This window comes from Liolophura sinensis, chromosome 6 (genome assembly GCF_032854445.1).
Source record: "Liolophura sinensis isolate JHLJ2023 chromosome 6, CUHK_Ljap_v2, whole genome shotgun sequence".
NCBI classification, from domain to species: Eukaryota; Metazoa; Mollusca; class Polyplacophora; order Chitonida; family Chitonidae; genus Liolophura; species Liolophura sinensis.
In genome coordinates, this window is record NC_088300.1 from 3,632,396 (window position 1) to 3,646,062 (window position 13,667).

Genomic DNA, 13,667 nt, shown 5'->3' on the forward strand with positions numbered 1-13,667 from the left:
AGCGAGGTTACGCTTATTTAACATTTTATTTTTTCTGTTACTCTTGGAAGAAATATATTGTTATCAGAGAAAAGTATCAGCGTTTAGCTCTGGACAAATCTCTCGGTGGAGTGACTTATACTTATGGGCCTTTCCACAATTAATCATAATATTGTTTTACCAGCTGACGACCTGAACTGCATGCGATTTGAACACTTCACTAAATATTTTAGCAAAATAATACACGGTCACAATCTGTGCCAAGGGAGCTGTCAGTGATATTTGGTATACACGCCACCTGGTACGTGAATTGTGAGGTTGTACACTCCCTCAGACTGTTGTCAAACATTACTGGTCACAATTGTATCAGTGTTGTGTGACTACTTGCCACCTAGACCGAGCTTTTCTCCACCCTATATGGCAGCCTTTGGAGTGGCTATTCACGGCCGTCACGTCCGAAACAAGGCTCACGTCACGACGGGACAGATATATCAGAGAAGGACGGCCGTCAAGGGTAGCCCAACTCTTCACACTCGGGCTTTATTACCCCGACCAAACACATGTACAAACAGGGCAAAGCAATAGGGGTCACACCTGCACAGGTAGACCGTCTCCTAGCACAGGTGCTCCACTCTACCTTACAATCTCCCCCAAATCACATTGACTTACCTGTGGGAATATTCAATGCTCATATTGTCCTGCGTCTTCACAGGTGCCCGTATACATTCCAAATGTTTCAGTTATGCTCCTGTCCGATTTGTTGCTGGAGAGCATGTCTCGTCGTTTGAGGCGGAAGTCTGAGAGTATCACAGGAATCATTTTGGAGTGCAGCGTACGCACTTTCAATTCTAACGTAATATCGAAAGCGAAATGCATTCAAGGTTACTTGATACAAAATAGTAGGTCTAGAACATTTTTGTCTGAATTTTACTGGAATTTATGTGAATTTGTTTCCCCAGAAGGGTATATGACAGTGTGTTGGCCGAGAGGCTAGAGAGTCTTCCTAGATAAGGAAGACTGACGTTCAAACTTGAACTTGGAACAGGTCAAGTACTCCTCAGTCCCATTTCAGTATACTGTGGATTTTGTTATTCCGGGTGTTTTCGGTGTGCAATTTTGAAAACGCAGTGTACTATAAATAACAATGGTCTACTACATGGAGGCATCGTTTTAAATATAATGTGGAAAATTATGTTTAACCTAAAGGATTAAGAGTTTTTCAAAATTTATAAATCAGGCTGCAAGGTTAGAAGCTATGAGAATCTATGAAATGAAATGGGAGATATTTCTGGTTTCGTTCAGAATTGTTTTAACTATCCACTGCCTGTTTTAGGAGACAAAATGATGGCATTTGAAGCCATGGTCGTCACAAATATAGTGATGTCTTTTCGCAATTGTAATGGAAGTTGTAAGGGGATACATGTAGGGCTATTTTGTTTAAGAAAGAATAGTCAAGATTCTGATAAAAAATCACGATGTTTCTCAACAGTACCGATAAGGGAACAGCGTTTTGCAGATTCAGTTTCAAAACCGCGGACTTTGATGAATGACGTGTATGTCGCATGAGACTGATGTCTCATTCTGTTATGGTGTTGATTTGTCATTGGCTAACAGTTGACAGGCGGGAGTTTTTAACAGTTCCTAGATCTCGTCTAAATGTTCTGTATTTCCGCGATCTGAGGCGTTGTTTCAAAAGCTGGCTTTTATAATATGTTTTCGGTGTGTTTTCCTGCTCGGTTCATACCACGCTTTGCTGTATCTTTTCTACTCTGGATTCGCGTGTTGGGAGTCGGGCTCATGTGAATTGGATTGAGATAGCTCCGTTTACACACGCCTTGTGTCTCTCGCGATTTACCTCTGTATTCTCCATGCTGGTTGAGCAATGTTCGAGTATGCCTGATAATGCCTTTGTAAACAGGGTTGATTTGAGCAAAGTTGTCCGCTACCCGAACTGGCTTGCTGCCTAAATTCAAACGTTGTTCCTTCTCTGCATGTGACGTCTGCTTATTCTAAGCACATCTGAATACAGCTTTTCATCTAACTTTATCGGGGAAACGCTTTTATGGAATATTGTATTTAGTTTATGCAGTTGGTTTGATCGTCAGACAGCGGTTGCAATCCGCTAATTAAAGGCTGGATCAAAGGATAATTGGTGATATACATTTATAACTTGTATAATGTGTGTTTTAATTAAGTTTCCCATCAAGCTTCTTTCATTATTTACATCTGATCACGTGCTTGTGATAGAATGTGAAATGTTAAACTTCAACAGAATAATTGTTCACATTATACTAGGCATTTTATTGAACGGGGTTTAATATGGTTTCGGTATATAAATCAGAGGAAAGAGTGCCATTTGGCGTTGATGATCAGGTACATGATTTAAACATTGGAATTCGTGATCTGCGGGATAGCTCTGTTTACACTTACAGTTTAACAATGTTTCGGCATTTTTCCAAAGCCAGGGCGTCTGAGTATAATAAGATGCTGTGAATTTACGACTAAAGACTTAGGAATAGATTCCATGTATAGAGCTATATTCGTTATACGCTAATTGATCTTACTTTGTGATGTTCCACAGTTTTATCCCTGGAAAGGATATATTTGGACAATATATTCACAGGTTAATGACATTAAGTATTGGTTGTGCCGGGTTTTATGTATTTCCAGGCTAAAAAAATCAATGCTGGTTAGCTGATTAGTTTATCAGAGACAGGAAATGGCGGCAGATTTGTGTAGAGCAGCAGAACAGCAAAACAGACTGGCTTAACCAGCAACGACACTTTTCTAACCATGGCGCGTCTCACCAACTCTGCATCGTTATTCACAGTCTCACCAACTCTTTATAGCTATGGGGTCTGCATCGTAATTCACAGTCTCACCAACTCTTTATAGCTATGCGGTCTGCATCGTAATTCACAGTCTCACCAACTCTTTATAGCTATGCGGCCTGCATCGTAATTCACAGTCTCACCAACTCTTTATAGCTATGCGGTCTGCACCGTAATTCACAGACCTCGACCTGATTCTCTTTTAATTATTGCTCAGTGGAAGGAAATTTGACTTTTTATGATAGCCCTTTGTTACGTTTGTCTAATGACGTCGATTTCAAATTCCAACTGCTGTTTGATTAATGATCACACGCGTGCTGAGACTGTAAGAGTGTTGCCCTGCTTGGTGTTAATCCCACATACTTAGAGAATCCGGTGTCGGATCCTCTTTGCGGATGATATATCTCTTCTGGGGTCAAGTTAGTTGAGTTCTTTGTGCCTTATCACTTTGAGGAAGACGTTGGCGTCGGAGTTGTCCCTGTCCTTGCGCATGAAGCATGTTTTGGAGTTGTACGCAATCAGCAACTGGAGAATGTCTGTTTCTGCCGTGAGTTGTTGTATATGAAGAAGAGTTGGAAGGGGTGTAGGGGGCAGCAGTGCAGGTGTGGCTGCCTGGCGTACAGGTGGTTGGCCTTGACGCGGATCCCAGTAGACAAACACAAGCTGCACAGTGTCGCGCTCACGACAAAACAAACACCGACAACTCGCTTTTCCTCTTCCTCTTGTGGTACCTTGCCAAGTCTTCGCGCGGTACCGAATCGCCGCGATCCATGTCTCATTTCGACTTTATAAAGACAGACATAGATCAACCAAATTGTCTTCGTTTTCACATATCGACCTATTGTACACCCAAACTATTGCACACAGGTAAAGTAGCTAGTGTATTATGGGTATAGTTCAGGAAATGGTAGATTGTCAGGTCACATTGCTTCAGTTGATATGTAAAATCAAACTTTTGAAAAGAAAGAAATTCAAACATTATTTTCGGGCTAGATACCTTAAGACCGTGGGTAGGGGTTGGCTGCGAATCGTGCTGAATAAAACTCCACTTCGGATGTATGGGTAAATACAACCACAACTTGTGAACTGGCATTGTACACGATTTGGATATGAATTATCACAAGCCTAACACATTCCTTGCGGCCATATGGTACACTGTAAACATTAACATCGCATGCTTTGTATTTATGAAAAACACAAGCCTTAATGTATAAACACCTTGCCGTTTTTATTTGAACGCAGACGTCTGATCCATAAACACGTTACATATATGTCATCGGACTATACACGCATGCGTTTCTATTAGACATAGGTAGGCATCCTTTTTTTAAACGTTGACGTTTTCACTTAATCATTTCAACGTTTTGTCCTACGTTTTGTAGAAAACATGTGACTTATCTACAAAAGTGGTCAAATAGCCGTTTTTATTATAACATGTATATGCCTATCAGTTTTTTTCTGTGTATAATTTATGCTAGACTAAGTGCTATTTTCTTATGTTATATACTTTCGTAGTTTTTTGGTGATTTGTTTTGAAAGCTGTCTTGGAAATTGGTCTTGCGAATTATACCTTGTACTTCTATTATGGCTGACAATCGACATAGGAAGGTGGAATTCTAACTATTTTCTCATTATCAGTGTAAAAATGACAAGTGTTATAATTTCTTAAGCGATCGATATCTTATTCATGCCTTGTAATGGTGTGGTAACCAGTGTAAAATACAGATATGCATGTGTTTTGATATCCTATCGGCGCGTGTAAAGTGATTTTCTTTCCATTCGTAAAAGGCAAAACAAAAATTCGAAACGGTATATATCACTTTCAACACATACCATAGTTACTAGAAATTTCCAATGTAAGATACAAACGAGCCCACTCGTATGTCCCCCCCCCCACACACACACACACCATCCCTATTTCCCTATAGCCGTCATACAGGTGTCAACTCTGTCCTATCCACAATAAAGTGACATAGTTCCGATATCTTTGTGATGGTATTCTTCGCGGTTGTTCAGTACTTTGCTGAAAAGGTCGTTTGTTTGAAATCAAATAGTTAGCTGTCATTAGATCGCACGTACTGCCCCGGGGTAAGCCGACCCACCTGTGTCGGGCTGTGCCTCTGACAGGTAGACAGCTGTCAGGCAACTGCACAGAAAACACTTCATAGACGGGCTCAGTATTTGATACGTTGTTTCGAAAGATTGTTTGCTCTCTGGTATTCCGTGTTATTGTTGTTTTTTCTCCCGCACATTTATTTGTTACAATAATGTTTTGGAACCATGTCATTGGCTTATTGCTGATTTGATCTCTCGCTTGGTAAAATGCTGGTAATTTTTGCTAATTGAACTTCATAAAATAGCTGCTGTGTCCAGCCTTGGAGTGATTGTTAGCTCACGAATAGAAATTCCTTCTGTTCTTTTATCGTGTATCAGTAAAGTTCAGTAGTTGTCAAAAAGCAAACTTTGCCACAGGGACAGGGATCTTGGGTGGATGCCCTTACTGCATAGGTGTAACAACAACAACAATAATAAATAAAATGACAAGTATTTCACGGAAGGAAGCCCATATATGAGGTAAACTCATTCCTAACGCTGCTGGTACACCCTAGTTGAACAGATTTTATGTTTTCCATTAAATTTCCTCGTAAGCTCTGTTAAGGTCCTGCAGAATAAATAAATATGAATATCTGTGATTTGCCCCGAATATTTTAACAATCGTAACTCGATCACAGAAGACCATAATTGTTTGAATGTCGCGATACGTGCCTTCTGTGGCATTTCACTGTCTGTCCGCTTTCATGGTGTATTTGTGAAGAACTGTTTGGTACGAGTTCCACTGCAGCTGCACCGTCTCGTACAAAAAGTATAGAGGGACCGCCGGCGTGTTATGCCAGCCACTTGGCGTGGGACCTCTTCTCCCACAAGACGAGGTGTCATGATTTGTATGAACAGGTGTCTCCAACATGCTCTCTTTTAACTCCAGACCTCACCACCCTCTTATTAATCCGAGCGGTCTACAGATGAAGAGACATACCATAAATATCAGTAGAAGGTGTCCTAAATAGCTCATTCCACCAGCATAAATAACGATACAATTTAACTGGGTTTGTGAACCGAAAAAAAGGTTTTCCGTAAACAGGAATTTGGTGTTGATTATTTAAAATGTTAAAGTTGTCCAATTTTCCACTCACAAATAACAACGCTGACTGTCTTACACGTCATTTCAGATTTCTGAAATCTCTACCTTTTTATCCATTCATACTTTTACAGATCACTAATCAGCCACTGATATATAGGGTTTAATTCGTTAGTTTTAAATGGTTTTGCAGTGGATAAGAGTGCAATATCTCCGCTATCGCGTGCTCGTTACAAAATACTGAGACACAAGGAGAATGTTACATGTAGCCTGCACTTCATATGTTTATCACCTGTAAAGTGTCTTACTACACATAGTCTGACCTTAAGTAGAATATCAAACCAGACGGATTCAGAGGGAACAGAGAGAATTGGATTCGACATGCTTAACTTTCATCTTTTATTTAAAAACATATGATGCTATTTGGTATTAAAAAGATTCCCTGTTACGAGCCCTCATAATGTCTAATACTTAACATAAAATGTTAAATTATCCAGACTTGTGCAATACTAACGCATTGCAGCGCATCGTGCGTTGGTGTAAAACAGATCATGCTGCTTGATCTGTATGAAAGCTGCTGGTGCAGCCGTATGAAAGCTGCTGGTGCAGCTGTATGAAAGTTGTTGGTGCAGCCGTATGAAAGGTGCTGGTGCAGCCGTATGAAAGCTGCTGGTGCAGCCGTATACCACTGAAAATGTCTAAAGGACCTACAATGTTTGAATTGTATCCTTTGTTTTAAGGATCCAAAACAGGTCTGTCTCGCTGTCAACAGGAGAGGGAGGAGGCAAGAGCTGTTGCTAGGAGACCAACTGTGGGCATTTTCATACCTTCATGCAATAAAGATGGAACATATGCCGAGATTCAGTGTCATGCTGCCACGGGCTACTGCTGGTGTGCGACGAAACTCGGCAAGCCGATAACGGGAACGTCACTTAGTGAGAAGAAACCTGATTGTAAAGGTAAATTTGTCTGTGCTTAAATCCACTCGTCATGTCTGTCTATCAAGCGTAAGAATTAGCTTCAAGGCATGATATCTGCCCAAATTTTATTGCTTAGTATAGAGGCTCTTGGATTTTGTTTGCAGGGCTTGTCCATACCATTGCTGTCTATCAGTATGCGATTATTACACCACAGTAGTCGTCTGATGTGATAATTTACACTGTGTTAGTAGTGAAGATTTAGCAAAGGTGTGATATGTTGTCAGTATATCGCTATATTACATGGATGCACATATCTTCATGTCTGTGCAAAACAGGTTGACTTATTGGGTCATTATAGTTGCGTTCGTCAAAACAACTCCAAATATCACACATCTTCAAGCTCGCCCTTGTTCAGGACCCAGGCGCCAAACTGATGATTTGGTGTCGATGCAATTAGCTATAAGTCCGTTCTTTTACAGGATTTCAAAAATGCAACCAGCAGAACTTGTTATCGCAATTTATGCTTTCATAATCAGTGTGGAATTGCGCTTTTTTTTTGTCATATGTTGTTTTCTGCACACGTGTTTTTTAGGTCAACCCATAATTTATCCATAAAGGTAGAATAAAAATGTAATTTTCTTTGTGCGAGGCTTGTCCAATTTACCTGACATCGAAAAAATATAAAAACCATCTTGCATCTGGGAATATGCTCTCTATTTCTTTCTATTTGTAGCCAAACCAAAGCACGGCAAGTCAAACAAAAGGGGTAAGAGAAGAGGTAAGCTATACATTCATACGCTTTAATGAATCTTCTTTCTTCTAGAAACTCGGTTATTCCCAGTGTGGTTGTAGACTGCTATCACTTTGCTGGGGTATTGTAAAACAAAGAATGATTGAATAAGGAATAGGCCTAGACCAATACAACTTGCGAGAATTATTCACTTCGTGCAAGAGCCTCAAAGACGGCACCTGGGATCAAATCCGGGTCGGATCATAGGAAAAGACATTAAACAATACTTGCTGCTGCCTCGTTTGGTGCTCAGAGCTGAGAAGTAAGAGCAAGGAAGCCGGGCTGGTTGCCCGGTGTCATACAATACATACATACATACATACATACATACATACATACATACATACATACATACATACACACATACATACATACATACATACATACATACGCACACGTAAACGCACACGCGCAGTCGTGTACCGTGGGATTGTACACGTGACGTATTGTGTAGTTATTATACCAAATTGTGTTACATACATACATACAGACAGACAGACAGACAGATAGATAGATAGACACACGCACGCACGCACGCACGCACGCACACACGCACACACGCAGTCGTGTACCGTGGGTTGGTACACATGACATATTGTGTAGTTATTATAACAAATTGTCATTTCATTCCAGGTTGCAGTCAGACGGATCGGACAACGTTTAATAGAAACCTTATTGAAGTATTTACAGCAGAGTATAACAGAACAGTGAACAAATCTCTCTTAACAACAGCGGCGCCACCGGGTAAGTTTGTGCACCAATTTTTCGGTAGCATAATGCTGAACTGATGCTTTTAATGTGAGTTTCCCTTGCTGGTAGGCCCAGATTAAGTATACGCTGTCTGATTATAGGAGCTCTAGGAACTACAAAATACTACGAAGTGGTATTCATGGTACGACAGAAATGTTTATAGTGATATTTCTTTCTTTCTTTCTTTATTTATTCAGTTCATAGTAGTTTAACACCATTTTGGATATACATTGGAGGCCAGTTTTATTCGTGGCTGAAGCCTGAGTATCCGGGAAAAACCACCGACCTTTGACAAGTTAATGAAGAACTTCCTCACGCGGGACATATTGTTGGAAGACATGTGGTTTTCTGCGGACGTTATATTACGTATCCTGTTGCATGTATTGTTATATAAAAAAACAATGATAGCGATCGTGACGTAAATCCAGATATTCAAATTTGCATTTTATTGTATGTATACATTTATAAAGTTTGAACGAATTTTCTATTTGTTATGGCCTCAACTTCATGATATTTTCTTCTGAACAGGGCAGCCATCTGGTAATCCAGCTGATGCAGTGTTAGATACTCCGGACAAGAGAGTGGTCGAGTGGAAATTCTCACAGTTAGACAAAAATTCCGACAATAAGCTTCGGAAAAAAGAAGTTCGGGCTTTGAAGAGACTGGTTAAGAAACTCATCAAACCTCGTGCATGCGCGAAAAACTTTGTGAATTACTGTGATTTAGATCAAGATAAAAAGATCATTCGTCGGGAGTGGTCCTCGTGTTTGGGAGTGACTATTAATAGTAAGTTGCAACACAGTTTACGGCTCAATGAAATTCACTTTTATGTTTAACTTTTTGTGACACCTTGCTGTCAAAAGCATGAATGTTTGGTTTTTTATGCATCTAGAAGATTTTAAAATTTAGAGAAATATAAAAGTTTAAAGCGAAGTCTTCATTTTTTGATTAAGTGTATGCTCACAATCATAAAACATTTAAAAGATTTTTATTTTGAACTATTTTCATTTACAGGTGAATAGGTATGTTGCTCGATTTTAGGGTCTTGTTTATTTCCTGAGCTCTAATCTCGACCAATGTTCTTTATTCATGATTGTTTGTTCTAGATGTTCTCCATGATAAGTCAAATATTGCAATAGTACGAAAGGTGTGAAATTGTGCGAGTGAGTGAGTCGTCCAGTAAAACAGTTCAGAGTACGTGCTTGTGTATGTTTTCGTGTACATGCACGTGACTGAGAGCATTTGTCGAAAATGTGAATGCATGATAATGCAATGATAACGAGAAGTTCGCAATTGCGGCTGAAAAGAGAATGAGCTTTATTGAGCAGCGAGAGAGCGTCTGAATGGTTGAGTGGTGTGCGCGCAGATGTTGGAGAGGTGTGACACATCCTGGTGTTATAACTAACCCACACTGGCTATAAAATATCTGGTGGCGGATGTTTGCTTTGCACTGCAACCTTCCTTATGCCGAGTTATGTGATACCATTAAGCTGCAGCTAACGTTAACAAATGTACTGCTGTATCTACCTACCTCAGCCCATTTCCAAATCCACGCGAAAAAAGAAACAAAAAAATAAGACAAAGGTTAGCTTTGGTCATCAACTTTTGTAGGCCAAGGTTAATCTATACGCAGGTTGACAATTTATTTGGGGAAAATAATAAGTTTTTTAGGTACTGAAAACTTACATTGGAACTTGTTAGTATTTCGTTGTCAAGACCCGTCAATATCACAATAGTTACAGGTATATTTTCTAACAATTAGGAATTTGACAAATATATCAAAAGTGCATTAAATGATATTGTGGTTGATTCAGAGTCTTATCAGGGGGTCGATGCGTTGGCCAAACGTGCAGATATTACTGCCTACATTATCAACCTTAACTGTATCATCATCATTTGGAGTATAGCGTACAAAAGTTAATTGTAAACGCTGGATATGCAACGACAGAGTTTCTTCACAAAATGGTTTGAATAAGGAACGAAGCGGTTTGTAGTAGGACATCCTTTACAAAGTGATAGTGTTTCTCTGAAAAAAAAAACTGTATACGTGTCATTCGAACTACTTCCACCAATTCCTAGTTTGCAACGGAATGATTCCACCGCGGCGTTAACAGTTATCCCCAGAAATTCCCATACTCAGACCACTCAAAATATATTTTATTATCAGGAGTCAGCGTCCTCAAAAGTCAGGCGTTCAAAAGCTTTGGCTTGTCCACCCTGCTACGGCCGTCCAATTCTGATGACACCGTGGGTAAGTCATCTCCTCAACTTCTATCCTGCCCAGTTTTCTTGTGTGTGTGTGTGCACATTGCCCAGACGTCTTTAACTTTGGTATACCCTTCTAGTCAGTCCTTCGCCTGTGGCAAACCACATTTGTATATGTCGAGGACAAGCGTTATTTAGAAGAGTGTGTTCAACACATGCTTTGGTCGAGGTGGTCATTGCTAACAGCCGTTCAATCAGTTTGGGGCAATTACAGAGCTCTGCTTCTTAAGTGGCAATTCCATTGCAGTTAACCCTCATTCTCACCTCGTTTTCCAGACGCTTTCTGCTGCTTCACTAGTTTTTGGGCCAGTTTACCTTCTCGTTGATTCGCACCTTTAAACTTTCATCTTGATTGTCATAACAAAAAGTTTGAAACTGCCCAGAAGTCAGTGATACTCTGTTTAGTCATTACGGCTGGAGTAAGGCTGAATGTATATCAAAAAAAAAAAGAAAGAAAGAAAACCAGACAGCCTCTCTTTCAAAACTATTTTGAAAAAATATTTAATTCATTTAAATCAAGTTGCAAAATAGAAAATTGTAGTTACCAGTTAACATAGCACTTGTGAGATGACCTTGTGAAAGGTTAACATTGCACTTCTAAACCCTGTAAAAGGTTAACATAGCACTTGTGAGATGACCCTATAAAAGAGCTAGCTTTCGTGTAGGCTTTAAGTTACTCAATTAAGCAAGAGACTGTAATTGTTGAATTCATCTACTGATGAAGTGGATCGATCATAGAGGATTATGAGTACATATATCTTGAGCCCTGATACTCCTGGGGTTTTGTTGCACTATCGTCCGTAAAATGGGCTTGTGTATTTCCCTAAGACTGGAATTGCGGTCTGGTTGTACCTGACAGAGAACTCTAGGCACTGCGTGGTATATCAAACCAACACCTTTTATATACCAAAGTTAAAAACGCTAACTTGTGTGGTACTCATGGAATTCCATAGCGTTGTAATCCATTTTAATTTTGTTCACCTTTTTGAAACGTATGATTTATTTGTGTATATGCTTACTGTGTTTGATTTGCCCACTTAAAATGCCTATGTTCTGTAATTCGCAAACAGCTTTGGCTTTTACTGATACGGACAGAGGGACCGCTTACTTGCCTTTACCCCTGCTGAACATATAACAGCTCTCGCTTCAATCTCATACACATTTTGTTACATCTTGTAAAATTTCGCTTGATTCTCTGGCTCCTGGGATATCACAGAAAGCTCTGCAACAAAAAGACAAGCAATAATCTAATCCAAAAAGCTGATGTTTTTCATGAATAAGTGCAAACACGTCTCATATTACTTTACGAAACGAAAAAAGTTTATGACCTTTGCAGTTAGTTGAAATCCGGACCAAATGATGACCAAGAGTCATTAATGGTGAACACGAAAGTGAGCGCTCACTTATTTGTAGCTGCGCTGAAAATACCTCTATTTTGTATTCCCTAAGTTTAAATTTTCGCGCAGTCATTGTAGTGAACGTAAGATAAAATCCTGTCTGTGAACGTACCAGAAGCCAGAGCCTTCTTTCAAGAAACCCATATTCCCTGCTCTCCTATCCAGAGGTGCAAGGTTTCTTACTTATTGTACTAATATTAACAAAAGCAGGCCGGGCAAGTGCAAACGATTCCTCTGTGTGGAGAACAGGTCGGAATACACCTGTCTTATGTAGTATTCTTTCACTTATTTTTGTCCCTGAACTCAGAGGAACGCCTGAACCCAGCCTCATCACGAGCCTCTCCAGGTAAGGTCACGTGAAATAAACTTACCCAATTCATTTGCCGGAAAAAGGACATAAATGGTTTGGAACAATGAATACGTTGCTAATATGAAGCAGACGACATCCTGGAAGTCCGGTGGCGGTATTAATATGTTTATAGCAATGTCTGTCGTTCATCCTATGATTTGTTGTATTTATATGTGTATGATTCAGTGTGTGATGTTCCTGTCAAGTCTTTGTAATCGCTCAATTATGTTTAGGGGAGTGTTTAATAAACCTGTGATCATTTAACAAAGCTTAACAGAGGCTATTTTGTCGTCCAGCAACTCACGAATTCTCAACAGATGGTGGCTTTCAGCCATGGCGATCCTGCTACGTCGCCATCTGTTTCTCATTGAAGCTCCTTAACGGGAGAGTGTTTGTATTTTTGTCGCCATCATACTTAACCTTTTGTATTATTTTGTCACGATTTATGTGTTAACGTTATAAGAATAAGGCTTCAGTTCTGTCCATGACACATTCTGTGTAAACAGACCTGTGGTGTAGTCCATGAAACATGCGTTAGTTAGAGAAATGAATCCCAGTCTGCCGACGTGTTGTGCCTCTAACGGACGCATGCGGCCACCATTTTATTTCGGCTGTGCGGAAACCAATGGCACGTCTATGACTGTAGCGCGGATGGATTGCGGAAATTTAGACATAGCAGCGTATATAGATCACATGAGGGATATGAATCATCAAGCTGTTTGCGAAACTATGATGCTAAGTATTATTTGGTATAGACCATGCCACTGAAAAAAAAAAGAAGGAAAGGCCAAAGCACAGGTGCACATATCACGTCACCACGGTGTCATATTTGAACATAATACAGAGTTGATATTAATATTTGTGAAAGTACTTGTAAGAAAGTCCCACAAATATGTGTCAAGATTATACGACACCCTCAAGGTATATCTTTCAAAATGTTTAAATTAACATTGTATTAATCGGACATTGATAACTTTGGTATACAGTACGTACATCAATTACTCCAAAGTATTACTACACCTAAGCTGTCAAGACAGGTGTAGCTTGTGATAGGAAACACAAGCTAACTACGTGTATACGACTTTAGTTTTCGGTCGCCAGTTTTGAGGGCCAAACTGACTTTCCACATTACTGATTAGTGTCTTTATATACAGTGATACCGTATGGATTATTCAAGCCTAAATGACAGTTGCTATATGTAAACTGCTTGGTCTTTATACAATGACGTTTCGTTATGTTATGTCCATTGT

General features: G+C 39.8%; 1 protein-coding gene across 10 annotated transcripts in view; it reads left to right on the forward strand.

Moving 5' to 3' along the window:
* The window catches only part of LOC135466840 (SPARC-related modular calcium-binding protein 1-like), a 51,228-nt gene that overhangs the window by 23,165 nt on the left and 14,396 nt on the right, over window positions 1-13,667 (forward strand). For 5 of the 10 annotated variants that reach the window (XM_064744567.1, XM_064744569.1, XM_064744573.1 and 2 more), the window contains 6 exons: window positions 6,687-6,905; window positions 7,600-7,644; window positions 8,290-8,400; window positions 8,935-9,192; window positions 10,574-10,657; window positions 12,343-12,414. In XM_064744567.1, the coding sequence (XP_064600637.1) occupies window positions 6,687-6,905; window positions 7,600-7,644; window positions 8,290-8,400; window positions 8,935-9,192; window positions 10,574-10,657; window positions 12,343-12,414 (789 nt within the window). The remainder of the gene's footprint in view (window positions 1-6,686; window positions 6,906-7,599; window positions 7,645-8,289; window positions 8,401-8,934; window positions 9,193-10,573; window positions 10,658-12,342; window positions 12,415-13,667) is intronic. The other 5 variants (XM_064744570.1, XM_064744571.1, XM_064744572.1 and 2 more) reach the window with 5 other exon arrangements.